This window comes from Oncorhynchus clarkii, chromosome 16 (genome assembly GCF_045791955.1).
Source record: "Oncorhynchus clarkii lewisi isolate Uvic-CL-2024 chromosome 16, UVic_Ocla_1.0, whole genome shotgun sequence".
NCBI classification, from domain to species: Eukaryota; Metazoa; Chordata; class Actinopteri; order Salmoniformes; family Salmonidae; genus Oncorhynchus; species Oncorhynchus clarkii.
Window position 1 is genome coordinate 54,891,705 of NC_092162.1, and position 19,202 is coordinate 54,910,906.

Consider the following 19,202-nt stretch of genomic DNA (forward strand, 5'->3'; position numbering starts at 1 on the left):
AGTTGCTAATGATTTGTACTGCCGTGTTCATTTATCGTGTTAATGAGGCCCAGACAAAGAAGCTGACCAGTGCTGAAAGATTAAAACAGACACGATCAAGTCACACACAAAAACAACAGTGCCTGCCTGAATGTCAAATGTTAAAATGTCCCACCATATAATGTCAATTTTGCAGATTTCAAATATGACGGTTCAAAATTTAGAGCTGTAACTTCACCTGAAAAACATCTGAAAGGATACGCCATAGATGTTATGGAAAAAATAGTGTAAACGCCACTTGGAAACACCGGAACAACCCGGAAGAAGAAGCTAGTGCAAAATGTGATAACACCGCGAGACAGAGGTCAGAATTTCTCTCTCACAACCATCTTGGATATAGAATCCTGACTCGGTGAGTCTCTCGCTAATCTATCTTAATCTAACCGTTTATTGTCTTTGAAAATATTTTTAACAGGGTTCCGACAGTACATGATAAATTTGTCATACACTTTATGTGGATATTAATCTATATCATTGTATGTACACATATTCACTGTTATGTAGTCGATCTCTGGTACAAAATGGGGGAACATGACTGCTCACATTCCCTATCTGGAACAGGCTAACTAGTTGATAACACAGGACGAATTTTAAATGTTACCAATTGTGGTATGTTTGTGAAGTGTTTAGTAAACGTTGTCCGTGTATGAACACGTACAATTGTCTGTCGGCTTTTTGTGACCGTGCACAGCCAGCTAGCTAACGTTAGCTTCAAGTGAAGCTTGTTCGCCAGAAAGTGAGTTTAATGTTAGCTTGCTAACTTTTTTGTTTTCTTTGTAGAGTTTAAAAGTTGATACGAGTGTTTATTCTTGCTGATATGTTATATTAAACAGCGTTTCCGTTCAGTGGCCATTTTGTATCCTGATTTGCAGTTCAACATTAACTAGTTAACGAATAATTTTAAAGTGGCTTGTTTGTGTGCTAACTAGGGCTGTAGCTAACGCTAGCTATGTAGCAACACGTGAAACACGCACATCACTTGAGTTATAATTTTAAATGGCTAACGTTAGCTACTATCCATTAGCCAGTTACCCCTCAGTCGGTAAGTTGCATAACGTTACATTTGACAGTATCAGTAGTAAAGTGATTAAAATGTTACACAAGTACAGTAGCTTGTACTTAGTATAAATGAGATCTAGCTGGGAATGATTGGTATTTGAACACAGACACGTTTAATCCAGTTCCTACTACATTACACTGAAGCCATCAGCGCTCTGCATTCGCCTAGTCAGTGAGCCATGTAAAAAATAATTAGTAAATTGGCTGTGTTTTATTCAATCCTCACTTGATTTAAATGTAAGCTATTCCTGGTGATCATCACTTGATTTCTCCTTTCAGACACAAGCATGCCTGGCGAAGCCACAGAGACGGTCCCAGTCACTGAGCAGGAGATGCAACAGCCGCAAGTTGAGACTGGTTCGTATTGCATTATTATATCACACATGCATGCTAAGATACTAAACTACAGGGCTAATGGGGTCCTGGAACTCAAACACTGCAGTAGAAGTCATATTCCCCCATGTGGAGTGGTGGCTTTTATTTCAGAGCTCTATATAGGTTTAACTCCTTTTGGGAAAGGTAACACTCGTCAGTTGACACTGAAATAATCAAGCAGGTGACACTGCTGTTGAATGACGCTAACATCTGTTGGTAACGTTGACTTGGAACTCTGGGTCGCCTGAGTCCTGCTTTACACACATTCTTAACATAAATGGGGAGGTGTGGTGTCGGGTTTATTTTAAGGGGATGGGTGGGCTGAGCAGCTGATGGATCATATAAACCATGCCCTGTCTCTATCTACTCGGTCTCTATCCACAACTTACAGACTAGAAACCTTGTTTTTATACTGGGAAGTGAGTAGCCCTCTAGTATTATGTTTGACAAGGCCGGTCATTGCCTCACTTTGCATTAATGTGGGAATAACTGTGTGTTAACAATTTGGTTGTTGTGTCCTGAAATTCACTGCAGTCCAAATGGGTTATCCAGGACCCCTTATTTACTCAAACTCACTCACAACTGCCTGTTGAATGTCACTGCACTGACAACTGGGTTGTGAAACAATTTCCAATGCATGGGTATTTATGTAGTCGCCTTGTGCATGCAACATTTTAAAGAAACAGGAATTAATTACGTGGTCAAACTAATAGCAACTTTTGGTATAAAGGAGTGGCACTGACTCATAAGGTTACAGTTGTAGGAATTACTTCTGGTTCTGTGAAATTCCAGTCCACATAAAATAAAAAATGTTATAGCTTTATTTATTTTTTATTCACACTACATTCTCATTGACCATGTTAAGTGTCCATTGCTTACTGCAATTTTCTGTTTATTTTATCTGAAATTCCAGCTTTACTTCGAATTGATGGTGATGATAGTGCTAAAGTATAGATTTTTTTCAACGACAATACCGATTTATTGGAGGACCAAAAAAAAACCAGACTGATTAATCGGCCAATTAATTTTTATATATATATATATATATATATATATATATATATATATATATACACATATACACATACAGGGCCCCCTTGAACTTTGAGACCGTTTGCCACATTTCAGGCATCAGACAGGCTTTGTAGCGCCACCTTTTGCTGCGATTACAGCTGTAAGTCGCTTGGGGTATGTCTCTATCAGTTTTGCACATCGAGAGACTGACATTTTTTCCCATTCCTCCTTGCAAAACAGCTCGAGCTCAGTGAGGTTGGATGGAGAGCATTTGTGAACAGCAGTTTTCAGTTCTTTCCACAGATTCTCGATTGGATTCAGGTCTGGACTTTGACTTGGCCATTCTAACACCTGGATATGTTTATTTTTGAACCATTCCATTGTAGATTTTGCTTTATGTTTTGGATCATTGTCTTGTTGGAAGACAAATCTCCGTCCCAGTCTCAGGTCTTTTGCAGACTCCATCAGGTTTTCTTCCAGAATGGTCCTGTATTTGGCTCCATCCATCTTCCCATCAATTTTAACCATCTTCCCTGTCCCTGCTGAAGAAAAGCAGGCCCAAACCATGATGCTGCCACCACCATGTTTGACAGTGGGGAGGGTGTGTGTTCAGGGTGATGAGCTGTGTTGCTTTTACGCCAAACATAACGTCTTGCATTGTTGCCAAAAAGTTCAATTTTGGTTTCATCTGACCAGAGCACCTTCTTCCACATGTTTGGTGTGTCTCCCAGGTGGCTTGTGGCAAACTTTAAACAACACTTTTTATGGATATCTTTAAGAAATGGCTTTCTTCTTGCCACTCTTCCATAAAGGCCAGATTTGTGCAATATACGACTGATTGTTGTCCTATGGACAGAGTCTCCCACCTCAGCTGTAGATCTCTGCAGTTCATCCAGAGTGATCATGGGCCTCTTGGCTGCATCTCTGATCAGTCTTCTCCTTGTATGAGCTGAAAGTTTAGAGGGACGGCCAGGTCTTGGTAGATTTGCAGTGGTCTGATACTCCTTCCATTTCAATATTATCGCTTGCACAGTGCTCCTTGGGATGTTTAAAGCTTGGGAAATCTTTTTGTATCCAAATCCGGCTTTAAACTTCTTCACAACAGTATCTCGGACCTGCCTGGTGTGTTCCTTGTTCTTCATGATGCTCTCTGCGCTTTTAACGGACCTCTGAGACTATCACAGTGCAGGTGCATTTATACGGAGACTTGATTACACACAGGTGGATTGTATTTATCATCATTAGTCATTTAGGTCAACATTGGATCATTCAGAGATCCTCACTGACCTTCTGGAGAGAGTTTGCTGCACTGAAAGTAAAGGGGCTGAATAATTTTGCACGCCCAATTTTTAAGTTTTTGATTTGTTAAAAAAGTTTGAAATATCCAATAAATGTCGTTCCACTTCATGATTGTGTCCCACTTGTTGTTGATTCTTCACAAAAAAAATACAGTTTTATATCTTTATGTTTGAAGCCTGAAATGTGGCAAAAGGTCAAGGGGGCCGAATACTTTCGCAATGCACTGTATATGTATGTATGTATATATATATGTGTGTGTATGTGTATATATTTGTAATAATGACAATTACAACTAGACTGAATGAACACGTTTATTTGAACTTAATACATAAATTCAATCGATTTAGTCTCAAATAAATCATGGAAAATGTTCAATTTGGTTTAAATAATGCAAAAACGCAGTTGGAGAAGAATGTAAAAGTGCAGTATGTGCCATTGTAAAAAAGCTCACGTTTAAGTTCCTTGCTCAACATGAGAACGTATGAAAGCTAGTGGTTCCTTTTAACATGAGTCTTCAATATTCCCAGTTAATAAGTTTTAGGTTGTAGTGTTTGGAATTATATGACTACTTCTCTCTACCATTTGTATTTCCATATACCTTTGACTATTGGGTGTTCTTATAGGCACTATAGTATTTCCAGCCTAATCTCAGGAGTTGATAGGCTTGAAGTGATAAAAAGCGCTGTGCTTCAAGCGTTGCGGAGAGCTGCTGGCAAACACAGGAAAGTGCTGTTTGAATGAATGCTTACAAGCCTGCTGCTGCCTACCACCAATCAGTCAGACTGCACTATCATACTTAATTATAATATAATAAACACAGATAGGTCAGTATGTTCAAATTTCGAAAACAATGTTTATTTCAGTGAACTGTTCCGTATTTTATGGAACGAGTGGCAACCCTAAATATTGCTGTTACATTGCACAGCCTTCAATGTTATGTCATAATTATGTAAAATTCTGACATGAATTATGGTCTTTGTGAGGAAGAAATATTCTTCACAGTTCGCAACGAGCCAGGTGGCTCAAACTGTTGCCTATTTCTCTGACTCTGAGAGAAGTGACCATTTCCCTAGTTAATATTGCCTGCTAACATGAATTTCTTAATTACATATGGAGGTTTACAAAAAAATATACTTGTGTATTGATTTTAAGTAAGGCATTGATGTTTATGGTTAGGCGCATTGGTGCAACGATTGTGCTTTTTTCGCGAATGCGCTTTTATTAAATCATCACCCGTTTGGCGAAGTTGGGGTAGGCTGTGATTCATTGATAAATTAACTTGCACCGCATCGATTATATGCAAAGCAGGACAAGCTAGTTAACTACACATGGTTGATATTACTAGTTTAACTAGTGATTATGCTAAGATAAGTTTAATGCTAGCTAGCAACTTACCTTGGCTCCTTGCTGCACTCGCGTAAATCGGCCTTAATTAATCGGCCAACCTTTACTATGGTAATGTACTGATGCCCTAACAAGTGCAGGCCTGTTATGGCATTGATTTGACTAAATGTTGATGTCAAATGTAAGCTACTTCTCTGAAGTAGCTTATGGCTTTTTATTTTCAAGTCATTTGAGAAACATTTGGTTTAGAAAGGAGTTAGTATTGTGGTTGGTTTTCTTAAAGCATTTTCGTGCTGTAACAAACTAAATTCTGATTAGTATGGCGAAGATGTCAATATGCTAGTGATTATAATTGGTGAAACTTTTATGGATTTCCTCAATACCAAGCCCTGTACTAGAAGCGTTATAAGCAGATGAAAGTCCATGTTTCCCCAAAGAGACTATGGGGTGGCGCTGATTAAGACCACAAATTACTTTTGAAGTCCATTGGTCATGATGGCAGCCAAAGAAGATGCATGTGCTAAACAAGTGAAGACTACCGATATTGATTGGAGAAGACATGGGTGTTCAGTACCACAGGTGCTTGTTTAATCAAGTTGCTGAGAAACTACAGTGAAGGATTTATGGAGAGAGCCCACATACTAGTGATAACTGTTTTTAGCTGAAGACCACACGTGAAGGCTTTAGGAATTAATGTTAGACTGTTGGAAGAGAAGTATTTTTTTTTTTTCCGCGTGGAAGTCGGTGGTTCAGAAAAGTGTTGAAAATCCTATTGGGGAATTGGATTGTTGCATGAAATGGGTGAAACTACAATTGAAAAGCAATTTTTTATTTGACGGTTTTTCGGGTAAGGTTATTAAATTTCCTAATTATATATAACAGAATAGGAACTTAGTAAATCTCGATTTCCTAATTCAAAAGTTTTCTAGTATTCCAGTGTGCATGATTGTCTCTGTCGCAAGACACTTCACTCTGAAATGTTGTCATTACGGTTTGTAGGTGTATTGAATGCTACTCTGTCTTCAGAGGGTTTCCTCACACTTTCGGTCTCGAGGTGTTTCCAAGTACAATCTTGTGCATTTGGGCACTGCATGGCAACTGGGACATGGGCACAAGTTTGGTTTTGTTGGTATACACATTCACCCATTTTAGGTTCAGTTATAACAAATGGAAAGCTCATGTCTGCATCCTTGAACAACCTCACAAACACCTTGGTTCAACTAAATTGGTAGATGTAGATCACAAACCCATTGCTAAAAAATGTACTCTTATTCAATTGTTTCCTCTTAATATTTTGTCACATAATCAAAACATTTTGGACCCTACCTTCATGTTTTAGTCTCTCGTATAGGGGAGTACTATTAGTGTAGCTAGATTTTCTTAAACACGGTGTTCAATCATTTTGATCATATGCTTTAAAAAAAACACGCTGTCGCTGTGACTATCCCCTGCTGCTCCTTCCGCTCCTCCTCCTTTCCTTCCTATCAGCTCCAGGGGTGTTGAGTTCCTCTGCTCCCCTTGGGATGTCTGTGCCTGACGTGACCAATGCCCCCTTGGAGAGTCCTGTGCCTCCAGAAGGCTCCACTTTTCTTCCAGAAATCAAAACCCATTCAGTGTCAGACATGGCTTTTGGAGAGGCAGCTAGTGGACAACTTAATGGTGTAAAAGCAACACCTGAAGCCACTGCGCAAACTGAAGTGCCTGGTGTCACAGAGGAAGCAGTGATCCAAGAATCTGTCTCACCAGTTGAGGCAGCTGCATCTGCCGCAGAGGAAACGCATGTTCAGGAACCAACGGCTCTTTCCGACGAACCTGATGCCTCAAATGAAGAACCAACTGTTAAAGACCTAGAAGCTGCTGCAGAAGAGCCGGTCACCCAAGCAACTGAAAATATAATCATTCAAGATTCAACTGAAGTTACAGAGGCCTCCGTGGCAGCTAGTCAAGAGACTGTGGCTGAGGAACCTATGGCTGAAGCTGAAGAACCCATTGAAGTGGTCAAAGAACCTGTGCCTGCTGCTGAAGAGCCCATCGCTGATGCTGTTGACGCGCCAATCGTAGACACTATTGATGGGATGGCACGTGGAACTCCAGAAGTCACCCCTGAGCCTGCAGTTGAGACAATCGTTGAAGATGTGAAGACTGTGAGTTTGAAGCCAGCTCCTGAAGATGCAGTACCTTGCACTGAAGTGGCCAGCTCGAACCTTGGGGCCAAAGAACCAAAATCTCTGCCTACTGATTTGACCATGGACACTGCCACACTAAACACAACTCTCGTTGAGAAAGAAGCATTTGCGGCCTTCTCTGAGGCCGACCAGCCGAAGGTGACGTCAAATCGTGCAGGCCCGACCATCTCCACCCGGCACCTGTCAGGTGGGTCATTTTGTGTGTAAAGTAAAAGCTGCTTTTACTTTCTTACAGCAGCTCCCCCTTCCAGATCTTTTGTTTCTTATATACTTGCTAACCTTTGCACCCACTTGGCCTAGATTTGCCTTGTAAATGGTATGTTTCCCCCAATTTATCTTTTTGTATTTCAATATGCTTGATGAAAAGGGCTAATGTTGAGAGAATTAAGAATGTCAAGATTTTATTTTGAGGCTTATCTCGAGGGCTCGCTATCTTTTGCATCACTGTTTTAAACTCATTGTTTCACCTTGAAACAGGCCAGTCCATTTAAGCACTTCATGTAAAGAGTTGACTTCCAGCAACTTTTTCCTCTTGTTGTCAGATGTTGACTTTTCTGTTTCTGTTGCTCTATTTTCTCTCTCAGCACTTATTGGTGTTTGTCCAGGAAGAATGCACCAAGCCAACTGTGTTCATGTGCTTTAACTGCAGTGTGTTTTCAACACTGATATTTGTTTCCAGTGAAGGTGTTTGTATCCATTTGTGGGAGTTGTAGTTCCAGTTTAAGTCTTTTTGTTCATTGTGGTACACCATTTTAATCCTCAGTATCTTTTAATCATCCTCACATCTGCTGTTGATTGCTTTAAAAAACAATTAATGGTAGTATTAAACATAGCAAATTGGTTAAATGTTTCAATGAAATACTGATTTTGTATCTATACTATAGTGAATCCCAAACCTATGGCGTTCGCTATGACGAAGGGGGGCATGAGTGAAAATGTTTGGGAGCACTGGTATAGCTTAACTTTGAAACTCTGTAAACCACAATTCATCATTCTACCTAGGGTTTAGGTCAAATGTTCTTAGTGTTATTTGTTCTGCATAGCATTGTTTATAACCTCTAAAGTGCCTTTGAATTTGACCGGTCACAAATTCATTTTGGTATAAATCGTGCCATACTTTGCGAATGCGTTTGCCACACTTTGTCTTTCCTCTGCACTGAGTGGGTCCTCAATTTGAATCTCTGGTTATGAAATTAGAGTAATGTTGTAGAAAATGTGACGTGTGTGTGTTTTTTGCCTGAATACTTGAAATTGAGTGTGCTGCCCTGCAACAAATCCTTCCATTTTGGAAAGAAGATTGGTGTGGTGTTTATTTTCCTAACCCTGGATTTCTGAGGTAACATTGCCTCCTGTGTTCCGATCTTTTAACCCGCATGGTTCAGGCTTTGACATCCTTGTCTTCCAAATGTAAAACATTTTTTTAAACAAATTTGTTTCATTCAGCTGCACCCCCTGCAAGTCTGGCTACTTCCCAGAAACCTCAGACTGCTTCTGGCCCTGCCAAGCCCAAAGGCAAAGAGGCCAAGGGTGGCTCTGCCCCAAAGGCTGTCCCTGGCAGAAGAAAACGCTCTTCTATGTCTGCCTCCTCTGCTTCTCCTACCTCCTCCACACCCCATTCCCCCCTAGCTAACTCACCTGGGGCTTCTGGAACTCCCAGCCAGGGCAGTCGTGCTGCACCCAAGGTTGTGAAGGTTGGCAAACAAAGAAAGGCTAAAAAAGAGTATTTTAAGCCTGCTGCTGACCTGCCAGCCCCAGCAGAGGCTCCTGCCCCCACAGAGGCTAAACCTATTCCTATGGAGCCTAAAGCTGCTCCTGCACGAGTAGTGGCCTCGTCAGTAACTGTTGCTCCAGAGCCTGCCTCTCCCAAACCTGTGGCGTCCCCTGTGTCCTTCAAAGTGACCTCAAAGCCTGCTGCACCAGCCCCTGTGTCATTTGCTGCCGCTATTGCCTCTAGCCCCCCTAGAGCTGCCTCTGAAATGGCCAAGCCAGAGCGTCTGCTCAAAGCTGAGGTGAAAGAGGTCAATGCAGAACCTGCCCTGGAGGATGACGATGACCTTCCCCCTCTAATTCCACCAGAGGAGCCAGTAAATATGCCAGTCTTCTCACCCCCTACAGTAGTAGGGACTCCTAAGCCTGCCCCAGTTGCTTCTCCAGCTCCCCTTAAGCCAGCTCCTGTTGAGCCCGTTGTAGCGGCGTCAGCTTCTTTTAAGGCTGTTGTGGCTACACCAGCTCCCCTAAAGCCGCCTCCAGTTGTTGCTACAACAGCTCCCTCTAAGCCAGTTCCAGTTAAGCCCATTGTTGCTACACCAGCTCCCCCGAAGTCTGCTCCAATTGTAGCTGCTCCGGCTCCTGTTAAGCCCATTGTGGCTACAATTGCGCCCCCTAAGCCAGTTCCAGTTAAGCCCATTGTTGCTACACCAGCTACCCCTAAGCCTGCTTCAATTGTAGCTGCTCCGGCTCCTGTTAAGCCCGTTGTGGCTACAATTGCGCCCCCTAAGCCAGTTCCAGTTAAGCCCATTGTTGCTACACCAGTTCCCCTTAAGCCTGCTCCAGTTGTAGCTGCACCAGCTCCCCCTAAGCCAGTTCCAGTTAAGCCCATTGTTGCTACACCAGCTACCCCTAAGCCTGCTCCAGTTGTAGCTGCATCAGCTCCCCCTAAGCCAGTTCCAGTTAAGCCCATTGTTGCTACACCAGCTCCCCCTAAACCTGCTCCAATTGTAGCTGCGCCGGCTCCTGTTAAGCCCGTTGTGGCTACAACAGCGCCCCCTAAGCCAGTTCCAGTTAAGCCCGTTGTGGCTACACCAGCTCCCCTTAAGCCTGCTCCAGTTGTAGCTGCACTAGCTTCCGTCAAGGCGTCTCCGGTTGTAGCTTCGCCAGCTCCCGTTGAGCCAGTTATAGCTGCACCAGCTTCCGTCAAGGCCTCTCCGGTTGTAGCTTCGCCAGCTCCCGTTGAGCCAGTTATAGCTGCACCAGCTTCCGTCAAGACCGTTCCCGTTGTAGCTGCTCCAACTCCTATTGAGGCCTCTCCGGTTGTAGCTGCTACCGTTGAGGCCATTGTACCAGCACCTGCTAAGCCAGCTCTTGTTGAGCCCGTTGTAGCTGCACCAGCTTCCGTCAAGGCCGCTCCCGTTGTAGCTGGACCAGCTCCCCTTAAGCCTGCTTCCTATGCAGCCGTGGTAGCTGCACCAGCTCCCCTTAAGCCTGTTCCCATCGAGCCTGTTGTAGCTTCCCCAGCTCCCCCTAAGCCTGTTGAAGTAGCCGTTGTACCAGCACCTGTTTCAAACCCTGCCCCCACCCCTGCTAAACCCCCTACCAAACCGGAGCCTGTGATCAAGAATGACAAGGGTATTTCTCCTTATTTTGTCTGTCTGTGTCCCCTCTGTTTGCCCACCAGTGTTGATTTCTGTGGCCCGTTCAAGTCTCTTTTCCCTTTTTAAGGTTTAAGCTAAAGAAAGTAGAGATTGTAGTAGTCTGTATTAGCTTTTCCTCAAATGTAACCTCTGAACTGGCCTGTTTCAAAGATCACGTGTAGTTATTGGAGCTATTGATTGGAGAAATCGGGGCTCCCATTTGAGTGCCATTTTTATTACTTGGGGTACATTTTTACTGTACTTTCAAACAAGACATTTCAGTGTTTTTCCTCCCAACAAGATAAGGTTAAAATTATGTAAATGCCCTGCTTTTATATACCGTTTTTTTCTGGGGGGGGTCTCTCAATTATAGTGAAATGAGGAGCCCTATTACAGTGCCTTCAAAGTATTCATACCCCTGGACTTATTCCACATTTTGTTAGAGCCTAACTTCAAAATGGATTTTAGAAATACACTTTTGCACCCATCTACACACTAATGTCAAAGTGAAAACGTACTTTTTTTGCAAATCTATTAAATTAAATGCAGATCTCATTTACATAAGTATTCACGAGTAAGCACCTTAGGCACACAGCTGTATCTGGGTCTCTAAGAGCTTTCCACACCTGTTTAACATATGCCCATTTTATTATTTTCAAAAGTCTTCAAGCTCTGTGAAATTGGTTCTTGAGCATTGCTAGAAAATCAAATAGATTTAAGGAAAAACTAACTCTGCCACTCGAACATTTGGCCTTGAGTTTTAGGTTATTTTCCTGCTGAAAGTTGAACTCTCCAAATGTCTGGTGGAATGCAGACTGAACCAGGTTTTCCTCTAGGATTTTGTCTGCTTAGCTCATTCTTTTTTTAAATCCTGAAACTCCACAGTCCTTAACGATTACAAGCATACACATAACATGATACACCCACCACTAGGCTTGAAAATATGGAGTGGTACTCATTAATGTGTTGTATTGTATTTACCCCAAGCATAACACTATTCCGGACAAAACATTCATTGTTTTTTGCGGTATTACTTTAGTGCCTTGATGCAAACAGGATGTTTGTTTTGGAATATGTTTTTAATTCTGTACAGGCTTCCTTTTCAGTCTGTCAATTAGGTTAGTATTGTGGAGTAACTACAATATTGATCCATCCTCAGTTTTCTCCTGTAAGCCATTAAACTCTTAACTGTTTGAAAGTCAACATTGGCCTCATGGTGAAATCCCTGGGTGGTTTCCTTCCTCTCTGGCAACTGCATTAGGAAGAATGCCTGTATCTTTGTGGTAACTGGGTGTATTGATAATTAATGACTTCACCTTGCTCAACGGGATATTTAGTGTCTGCTTTTAAATTATAATTTTTAAGTTGCCCTTTTGCTAGGCATTGGAATACCTCCCTGGTTTTTGGGGTTGACTCTGTATTTGAAATTCGCTACTCGACTGAATTCGCTACTAAACACTATTGCACACAGTCCATGCAACTTATGTGGCTTGTTAAGCACGTTTTTACTCCTGAACTTATTTGGGCTTGCCATAACAAAAGGCTTGACTATTTAAGATGTTTCAGACCTCCGTTTTGAAATGGTGTATTAAGCCTTCGATAAAATCAATTTAATCCCTTTTTTAAATTCTGTCTAACAAAATGTTGGCAAGTCAAGGGGTGTGAATACTTTCTGAAGGAGCTCTATTTCTGTCAGCCTATAAAAGTACTTTTGAGGGGAATGGCAAGGGGGGTGGCAGTTCTGTCATTGTGATACAGATTTGTCAAGTTGGGAGATTACTTTTCAAATCCATATGCAAAGGATGTGCAAGATTTTACTACTCCAGATACGAAGGGCTATATAAATAAATTTGATTTGATTTCACATTTCTAAGCAGGTCTGTTAATTTCTACACTGATGTTTTTGTTAACCTCATCCACATATACCCATTTTTATTCTGTTTCACTGCCACAAATGAATAGGTTAGATTCACCTACCACCAACCAATGTTGTGCTCATTCAACATCTCAATTTGTATCAGTCTCTGTTGTGCCTCATAGACTTTGCTCTGTTAAATACCTATACAATTACAATTCTCTTACAAAGGCTACTATAGAAGAACTGGTTTTCTGCAGCTCGTGCCAGTGACCACATGAATAATGCTTGTTTCTCTGGGGGTGGCTTACAGGGTCTGGCACTGAATCAGACAGTGATGAGTCTGTACCAGATCTGGAGGAACACGACTCTGCACAGACACAGCAAGCGCAGGTAAGACCACCTGAGAGTGATCAAGTGCCCAGATAAGACTATTCAGGCAGAGGTCTGGTAGGCCACAGAACAGATTAATTTAGCACGTTGCTTCTACGGTGTATGGGTGTGATATAGTAAACCATTATATTTCACTCCCGACATGATTAGAATAAATCCTGGACTCTTCAGTGATTGATTCAGTGACTTTTGTTCTTCTGATTCTACTGAAGCCATCCTTCCTGTTCTGAGAAGAGAAAAGGCCAAAGGGATATTTTAATATGCTTTATTTTTACCGCGCACACCATATTCTTACATATGTCATGAATTTTTGATCTCGTTCTCTAAAAATCTACATCTTGCCTGTCATTAAAGAAGGATTTATATATTTTCCTCCACAGCTTGCAGCTGCTGCAGAAATAGATGAAGAACCCGTTAGCAAAGCCAAACAGAGCCGTAGTGAAAAGAAGGCACGAAAGGTAACTAATTTGAAACGATCTAGACTTGTTTTCCTAAGGCATTCCAGTCTTAAGGATACATTGAATTATTTAAATTACTATGCCATCTATAACTGTCCATTGTTGGAGCTAGTGTTCATTTCCACTCAAAATAGAGCATGACCCATGTTTCTTTGCTTCTCTCCAGGCAATGTCTAAGCTGGGTCTCAGGCAGGTGACGGGGGTCACCAGGGTTACCATTCGCAAGTCTAAAAATATCCTTTTCGTTATCACCAAACCAGACGTCTACAAGAGCCCTGCATCAGACACGTACATTGTCTTTGGTGAGGCTAAGGTAAGATGGATACCGTTTGAATTTTGTTTTCTGATCCCTTTTTAATGTCATGTTAGTGTTATTCCATCTCATCTAAACTGCTCTTTCAGAACCAGAATTACATATTCTTAATGGTATCAGATGTCAAATGTGCATTGTAATGTCCATTCAACCAAGGTGTTGGGGTTCTTTCCAAAGGTTACAGCGCTGATGTCACGGTCTGTTTCTCTCCCTTTGTCTCAGATCGAGGATCTTTCACAACAAGCCCAGCTTGCCGCGGCAGAGAAGTTCAAGGTACAGGGAGAAGCCGTGTCGAACGTCCAGGAAAACACACAGACTCCCACTGTACAAGAGGAGAGCGAAGAGGAAGAGGTGAGGGCCTTGAGAGGGGTGAAACGGTTAACATAGATTCATCAGCAGGTCATTTCTCTTCAATGATGATTGATACAGTGACTTTCGTTCTTCTGAGTCTACTGAAGCCAACCTTTCTGTCCTGAGAAGAGCAATTGAAACTGTGATGGGGCTTAGTTTTATACATGATCAGAAACCAGACCGCTGTAAACTATGATAGGTTTTTAGTTTATACATTATCAGAAACCAGGTACCATAATTTTTGTCAATTTTAGATGGTATAACTGTTTGCCTCCATTAATTAGCTTATAGTTTGTAGTAGTCTCCCTTGTGTAATGGGGTTATTGTGGGTCCAATCCAAAACCCCCATTCCCCTTGATATCAGTGAATTGCAGTGTGAGTTAAACTGTCTGATACTAATGCTTTGTCTCGCTGCATAGGTTGACGAGACAGGGGTTGAGGTGAAGGACATTGAACTCGTGATGTCACAAGCCAACGTGTCGCGAGCGAAGGCTGTACGCGCCCTTAAAAACAACAACAATGATATTGTCAATGCTATTATGGTAAGTATATTTTACCACACAATTCCCTTGTCACCAGACAGTATTATCCAGCACAGGGTCCCTTCAATTCAAATATTTGTAGATTTGAGTTGTGACCTGTCAGTTATCGTAGGATCTACTAGCTGGAGATCCTTTCTCTTCAGTGATGATTGATACAGTGACTTTCGTTCTTCTGAGTCTACTGAAGCCAACCTTTCTGTCCTGAGAAGAGATTGGCACTTAACTATGACAGGGCTTAGTTTGTACATGTATCAACACATTGTATTCTTATATTCACAGGAATTGACGATGTAGGCTGCTGGTCGAAGGGGGTTCTGAAAGTTTGCTGGTTTAATCTACTATTGTTTGTACAATTTATACCCGAGATGGAAATAAAGTTGTGGCTTGGTAAATTGAACTAGGTTTCCCTCTGTATTAGTTTTGTGAAATTATGAATTGTACATCTCCAGGACTAGGATTGAAGAACACTTGACTCAAAGGAATTCGTCTGAACAGCGGTATGGAATACAGTTTGGTGTAAACTCTGCTCTGTTTTACTGAACTTTCAGAAGTCCCTCTGCTGAAATGGTATTGTAGGACTTTTCATTGCTGTGGTTAAATATTTTTTTGCAAACAATGTACCACAAATTTAAGACAAAGTATTGCGTTTTAGTGAGCTGGTGCTGGGAATCTTGAGCCGTTTTGTTACTATGACTAATCTAAAGACTTCCAGTGTAAACCGCACCTCTGAGTAACTGATGAAACAAGGAAACTGGAAGGCACTTGTTCTCTGAAAGATTACTGACAGTAAAGGTATTTGATATCCTAGAAATACCTGACTGATACCTGTGATATTAGACCAGACATAACCCAGAGTGCTTCAAATGTATGTTAACCACTGATGGTCTGTTTCCCCATTCTCCTAATGATAAAGGCAAGAAATTGAATAATCTTAGATCGGTGGTCAGGCCAGGTCAACTACGGAATTGGGTCAAACATGCTCCTATCTAGGGTTTCTACTAAAGGGGAGTAGTCTCCTGAACTTTAATTCCTGTGTCCTAACCAGTTCATGAGCAACTGGTGAATGCTTGAGATGCATCCAGCTGCAACCCTGCAGCAGCCTGTGATTAGACAATACTATCGACATCTACTGGCTGTGGTTAATCCCTACCAGGGGAGAGCGACTGTACCCTCTCTTGGAAGCCACGGATGTTCAAGGCCGACCGTGGTACTGCAGGCATTGACAGGAAACAGGATCCCCCATTCTAGACGGGTGGGTTGTTTGGCAACGAATCAAATCTTGTGAAATGCTTTGTAAACAGGTGTACAGTCGTGGCCAAAAGTTTTGAGAATGACTCATATATTAATTTCCACAGTTTACTGCTTCAGTGTCTTATGTGTCAGATGTTACTATGGAATACTGAAGTATAATTACAAGCATTTCATAAGTGTCAGGCTTTTATTGACAATTACATGAAGTTGATGCAAAGAGTGAATAGTTGCAGTGTTGATCCTTTTTCAAGACCTCTGCAATCCACCCTGGCATGCTGTCAATTAACTTCTGGGCCACATCCTGATTGATGGCAGCCCATTCTTGCATAATCAATGCTTGGAGTTTGTCAGAATTTGTGGGGTTTGTCCACCTGCCTCTTGAGGATTGACCACAAGTTCTCAATGGGATTAAGGTCTGGGGAGTTTCCTGGTCAAGGACCCCAAATATTGATGTTTTGTTCCCTGAGCCACTTAGTTATCACTTTTGCCTTATGGCAAGGTGCTCCATCGTGCTGGAAAAGGCATTGTTCGTCGCCAAACTGTTCCTGGATGGTTGGGAGAAGTTGCTCTCGGAGGATGTGTTGTTACCATTCTTTATTCATGGCTGTGTTTTAGGCAAAATTGTGAGTGAGCCCACTTCCTTGGCTGAGAAGCAACCCCACACATGAATGGTCTCAGGGTGCTTTACTGTTGGCATGACACAGGACTGATGGTACCGCTCACCTTGTCTTTTCCGGACAAGCTTTTTCCCGAATGCCCCAAACAATCAAAGGGGATTCATCAGAGAAAATGACTTTACCCCAGTCCTCAGCAGTCCAGTCCCTGTACCTTTTGCAGAATATCAGGCTGTCCCTGATGATTTTCCTGGAGAGAAGTGGTTTCTTTGCTGCCCTTGACACCAGGCCATCCTCCAAAAGTCTTCACCTCACTGTGCGTGCAGATGCACCTACCTGCTGCCATTCCTGAGCAAGCTCTGTACTGGTGGTGCCCCGATCCTGCAGCTGAATCAACTTTAGGGAACGGTCCTCCCGCTTTCTGGACTTTCTTGAGCGCCCTGAAGCCTTCTTCACAACAATTGAACCCCTCTTCTTGGAGTTCTTGATCCGATAAATACATTTTTGTGCAAAGCAATGATGACTGCATGTGTTTCTTTGTAGGTAACCATGGTTGACAGAGCACCACCCTCCTTTTGAAGCTTCCGTTCTGTTATTTGAACTCAATCAGCATGAGTGATCTCCAGCCTTGTCCTCGTCAACACTCACACCTGTGTTAACGAGAGAATCACTGACATGATGTCAGGTGGTCCTTTAGTGACCCAGTGGAAATGTGTTTGGAGGATTCAGTTCATTTGCATGGCAGAGGGACTTGGCAATTAATTGCAATTCATCTGATCACTCTTCATAACATTCTGGAGTATATGCAAATTACCATCATACAAACTGAGGCAGCAGACTATGTGAAAATTAATATTTGTGTCGCTCAACTTTTGGCCATGACTGTAGAACAGTGAAATACATACGGGCCCTTCCCAACAATGCAGCGAAAGAAATAATGAGGAAACAGTACACAATAGGTAATGATATCTTGGCTATAGTGTCTTTAGAATGTATTCATATCCCTGGACTTAATCCACATTGAGTTACAGCCTGAATTCAAAGTGGATTATAATGATTGATTTTCTCACTCATCTACACACTACCCCATAATGACAAAGTGAAAACATGTTTTGAGAAATGTTTGCAACTTTATTGAAAATGAAATATCTCGTTTACATAAACATTAACCAAATACATTTAAACTCAGTTTTTCATAATTCCTGACATTAATCCAAGTAAATCCTGACCCATTCTTGGGTCAGTTAGGATCACCTCTGTATTTTAAGAATGTGAAATGTCAGAATAATAGTAGAGAATGATTGAATTCAGCTTTTATTTCTTTCATCACATGCCCAGTGGGTCAAGTTTACATCCACTCAATTAGTATTTAATTGCATTTAAATTGTTTAACTTGGGTCAAACGTTGCAGGTAGCTTTCCACAAGCTTCCCACAATAAGTTGGGTGAATTTTGGCCCATTCCTCCTGACAGAGCTGGTGTAACTGAGTCATGTTTGTAGGCCTCCTTGTTCACACAAGTTTTTTTCAGTTCTGCCCACAAATGTTCTATAGATTTGAGGTCAGGGCTTTGTGATGGCCACTCCAATACCTTGACTTTGTTGTCCTTAAGGCATTTTGCCACAGCTTTGGAAATATACTTGGGGTCCATTTGGAAGACCCATTTGCGACCAAGCTTTAACTTCCTGACTGATGTCTTGAGATTTTGCTTCAATTTTCCTCCCTCATGTCATCTAGGTTGAGAAGTGCACCAGTCCCTCCTGCAGCCAAGCACCCCCACAACATGATACTGCCAACCCCATGCTTCACAGTTGGGATGGTGTTCTTCGGCTTGCAAGCCTCCCCCTTTTTCCTTTAAACATATTGATGGTCATTATGGCCAAACAGTTCTATTTTTGTTTCATCAGTCCAGAGGACATTTATCCAAAAAGTGCTATCTTTGTTCACATGTGCAGTTGCAAACTGTAGTCTAGCTTTTTATGGTGGTTTTGGAGCAGTGGCTTCTTCCTTGCTGAGCGTCCTTTCAGGTTATGTTGATATAGGACTCGTTTTACTGTGCATATAGATACTTTTGTACCGGTTTCTTCCAGCATCTTCACAAGGTCCTTTGCTGTTGTTCTGGGATTGATTTGCACTTTTTGCACCAAAGTACGTTCATCTCTAGGAGACAGAACGGGTCTCCTTCCTGAGCGGAATGAAGGCTGAAGGCTGCGTGGTCCCATGGTGTTTATGCTTGCGTGCTACGTGGTACCTTTAAGCATTTGGTTCATCCTTGGCAGCTTTTTCCCAGACTTGTGGTCTACAATTTTCTTTCTGAGATCTTGGCTGATTTCTTTTGATTTTCCCATGATGTCAAGCAAAGAAATGTGGGAAAGTATAACACATTAGATCTGGTAAAATATCATTCAAAGAAAAACACTTTTTTTTGTACCATCTTTGAAATGCAAGAGAGGCCATAATGTATTATTCCAACCCAGGCACAATTTAAATGTTGGCCACTAGATGGCAGCAGTGTATGTGCAAAGTTTTAGACTGATCCAATGAACTATTACATTTTTGTTCAAAATGTTGTATCAACACTGCCCAAATGTGCCAAATTGGTTTATTAAAAACAGTTCAAGTTCATAACTGTGCACTCTCCTCAAACAATAGCACGGGAGTCTTTCATTGTAATAGGTACTGTATATTGGACAGTGCAGTTTAACAAATGTCATTCTTCTGCCAATATCAGGTATGTCTATGTGCTGGGAAATGTTATTGT

The 19,202-nt window shown here is 41.8% G+C and overlaps 1 protein-coding gene, 1 long non-coding RNA gene and 3 other non-coding genes across 6 annotated transcripts; all 5 read left to right on the top strand.

Moving 5' to 3' along the window:
* Positions 1 to 177: 177 nt before the first annotated feature.
* Positions 178 to 14,975, top strand: LOC139368762 (nascent polypeptide-associated complex subunit alpha-like). 2 transcript variants are annotated; one of them, XM_071108079.1, is made up of 9 exons: positions 178 to 391; positions 1,378 to 1,455; positions 8,760 to 10,661; positions 12,835 to 12,914; positions 13,295 to 13,372; positions 13,539 to 13,685; positions 13,908 to 14,036; positions 14,456 to 14,578; positions 14,858 to 14,975. In XM_071108079.1, the coding sequence occupies exons 2-9, from the start codon at positions 1,386 to 1,388 to the stop codon at positions 14,870 to 14,872; spliced, it is 2,544 nt and encodes an 847-aa protein (XP_070964180.1). In that variant the 5' UTR covers positions 178 to 391; positions 1,378 to 1,385; the 3' UTR covers positions 14,873 to 14,975. The 2 variants fall into 2 exon arrangements, with proteins under 2 accessions (XP_070964180.1, XP_070964181.1); XM_071108080.1 differs by lacking the exon at positions 8,760 to 10,661 and having other exon boundaries at positions 194 to 391.
* Positions 13,079 to 13,149, top strand: LOC139369035 (small nucleolar RNA SNORD59). The gene has a single exon (XR_011627037.1). It is a non-coding gene; the product is annotated as a small nucleolar RNA SNORD59 (small nucleolar RNA).
* Positions 14,093 to 14,166, top strand: LOC139369032 (small nucleolar RNA SNORD59). The gene has a single exon (XR_011627035.1). It is a non-coding gene; the product is annotated as a small nucleolar RNA SNORD59 (small nucleolar RNA).
* LOC139369034 (small nucleolar RNA SNORD59) lies at positions 14,715 to 14,788 on the top strand. The gene has a single exon (XR_011627036.1). It is a non-coding gene; the product is annotated as a small nucleolar RNA SNORD59 (small nucleolar RNA).
* Positions 14,976 to 15,623: 648 nt separating the features above from the next.
* On the top strand, positions 15,624 to 19,087 carry LOC139368763 (uncharacterized). Its single transcript, XR_011627014.1, has 2 exons — positions 15,624 to 15,830; positions 18,179 to 19,087. It is a non-coding gene; the product is annotated as an uncharacterized lncRNA (long non-coding RNA).
* Positions 19,088 to 19,202: the final 115 nt, after the last annotated feature.

Excerpts from the sequence above, each read along its gene's own strand:
- LOC139368762 (XM_071108079.1), top strand. The coding sequence starts at position 1,386 with ATGCCTGGCGAAGCCACAGAGACGGTCCCAGTCACTGAGCAGGAGATG. Across the intron at positions 12,915-13,294 it reads CACAGACACAGCAAGCGCAG|CTTGCAGCTGCTGCAGAAAT; the intron begins GTAAGACCACCT and ends TTTCCTCCACAG. Across the intron at positions 13,686-13,907 it reads TTGTCTTTGGTGAGGCTAAG|ATCGAGGATCTTTCACAACA; the intron begins GTAAGATGGATA and ends CCTTTGTCTCAG.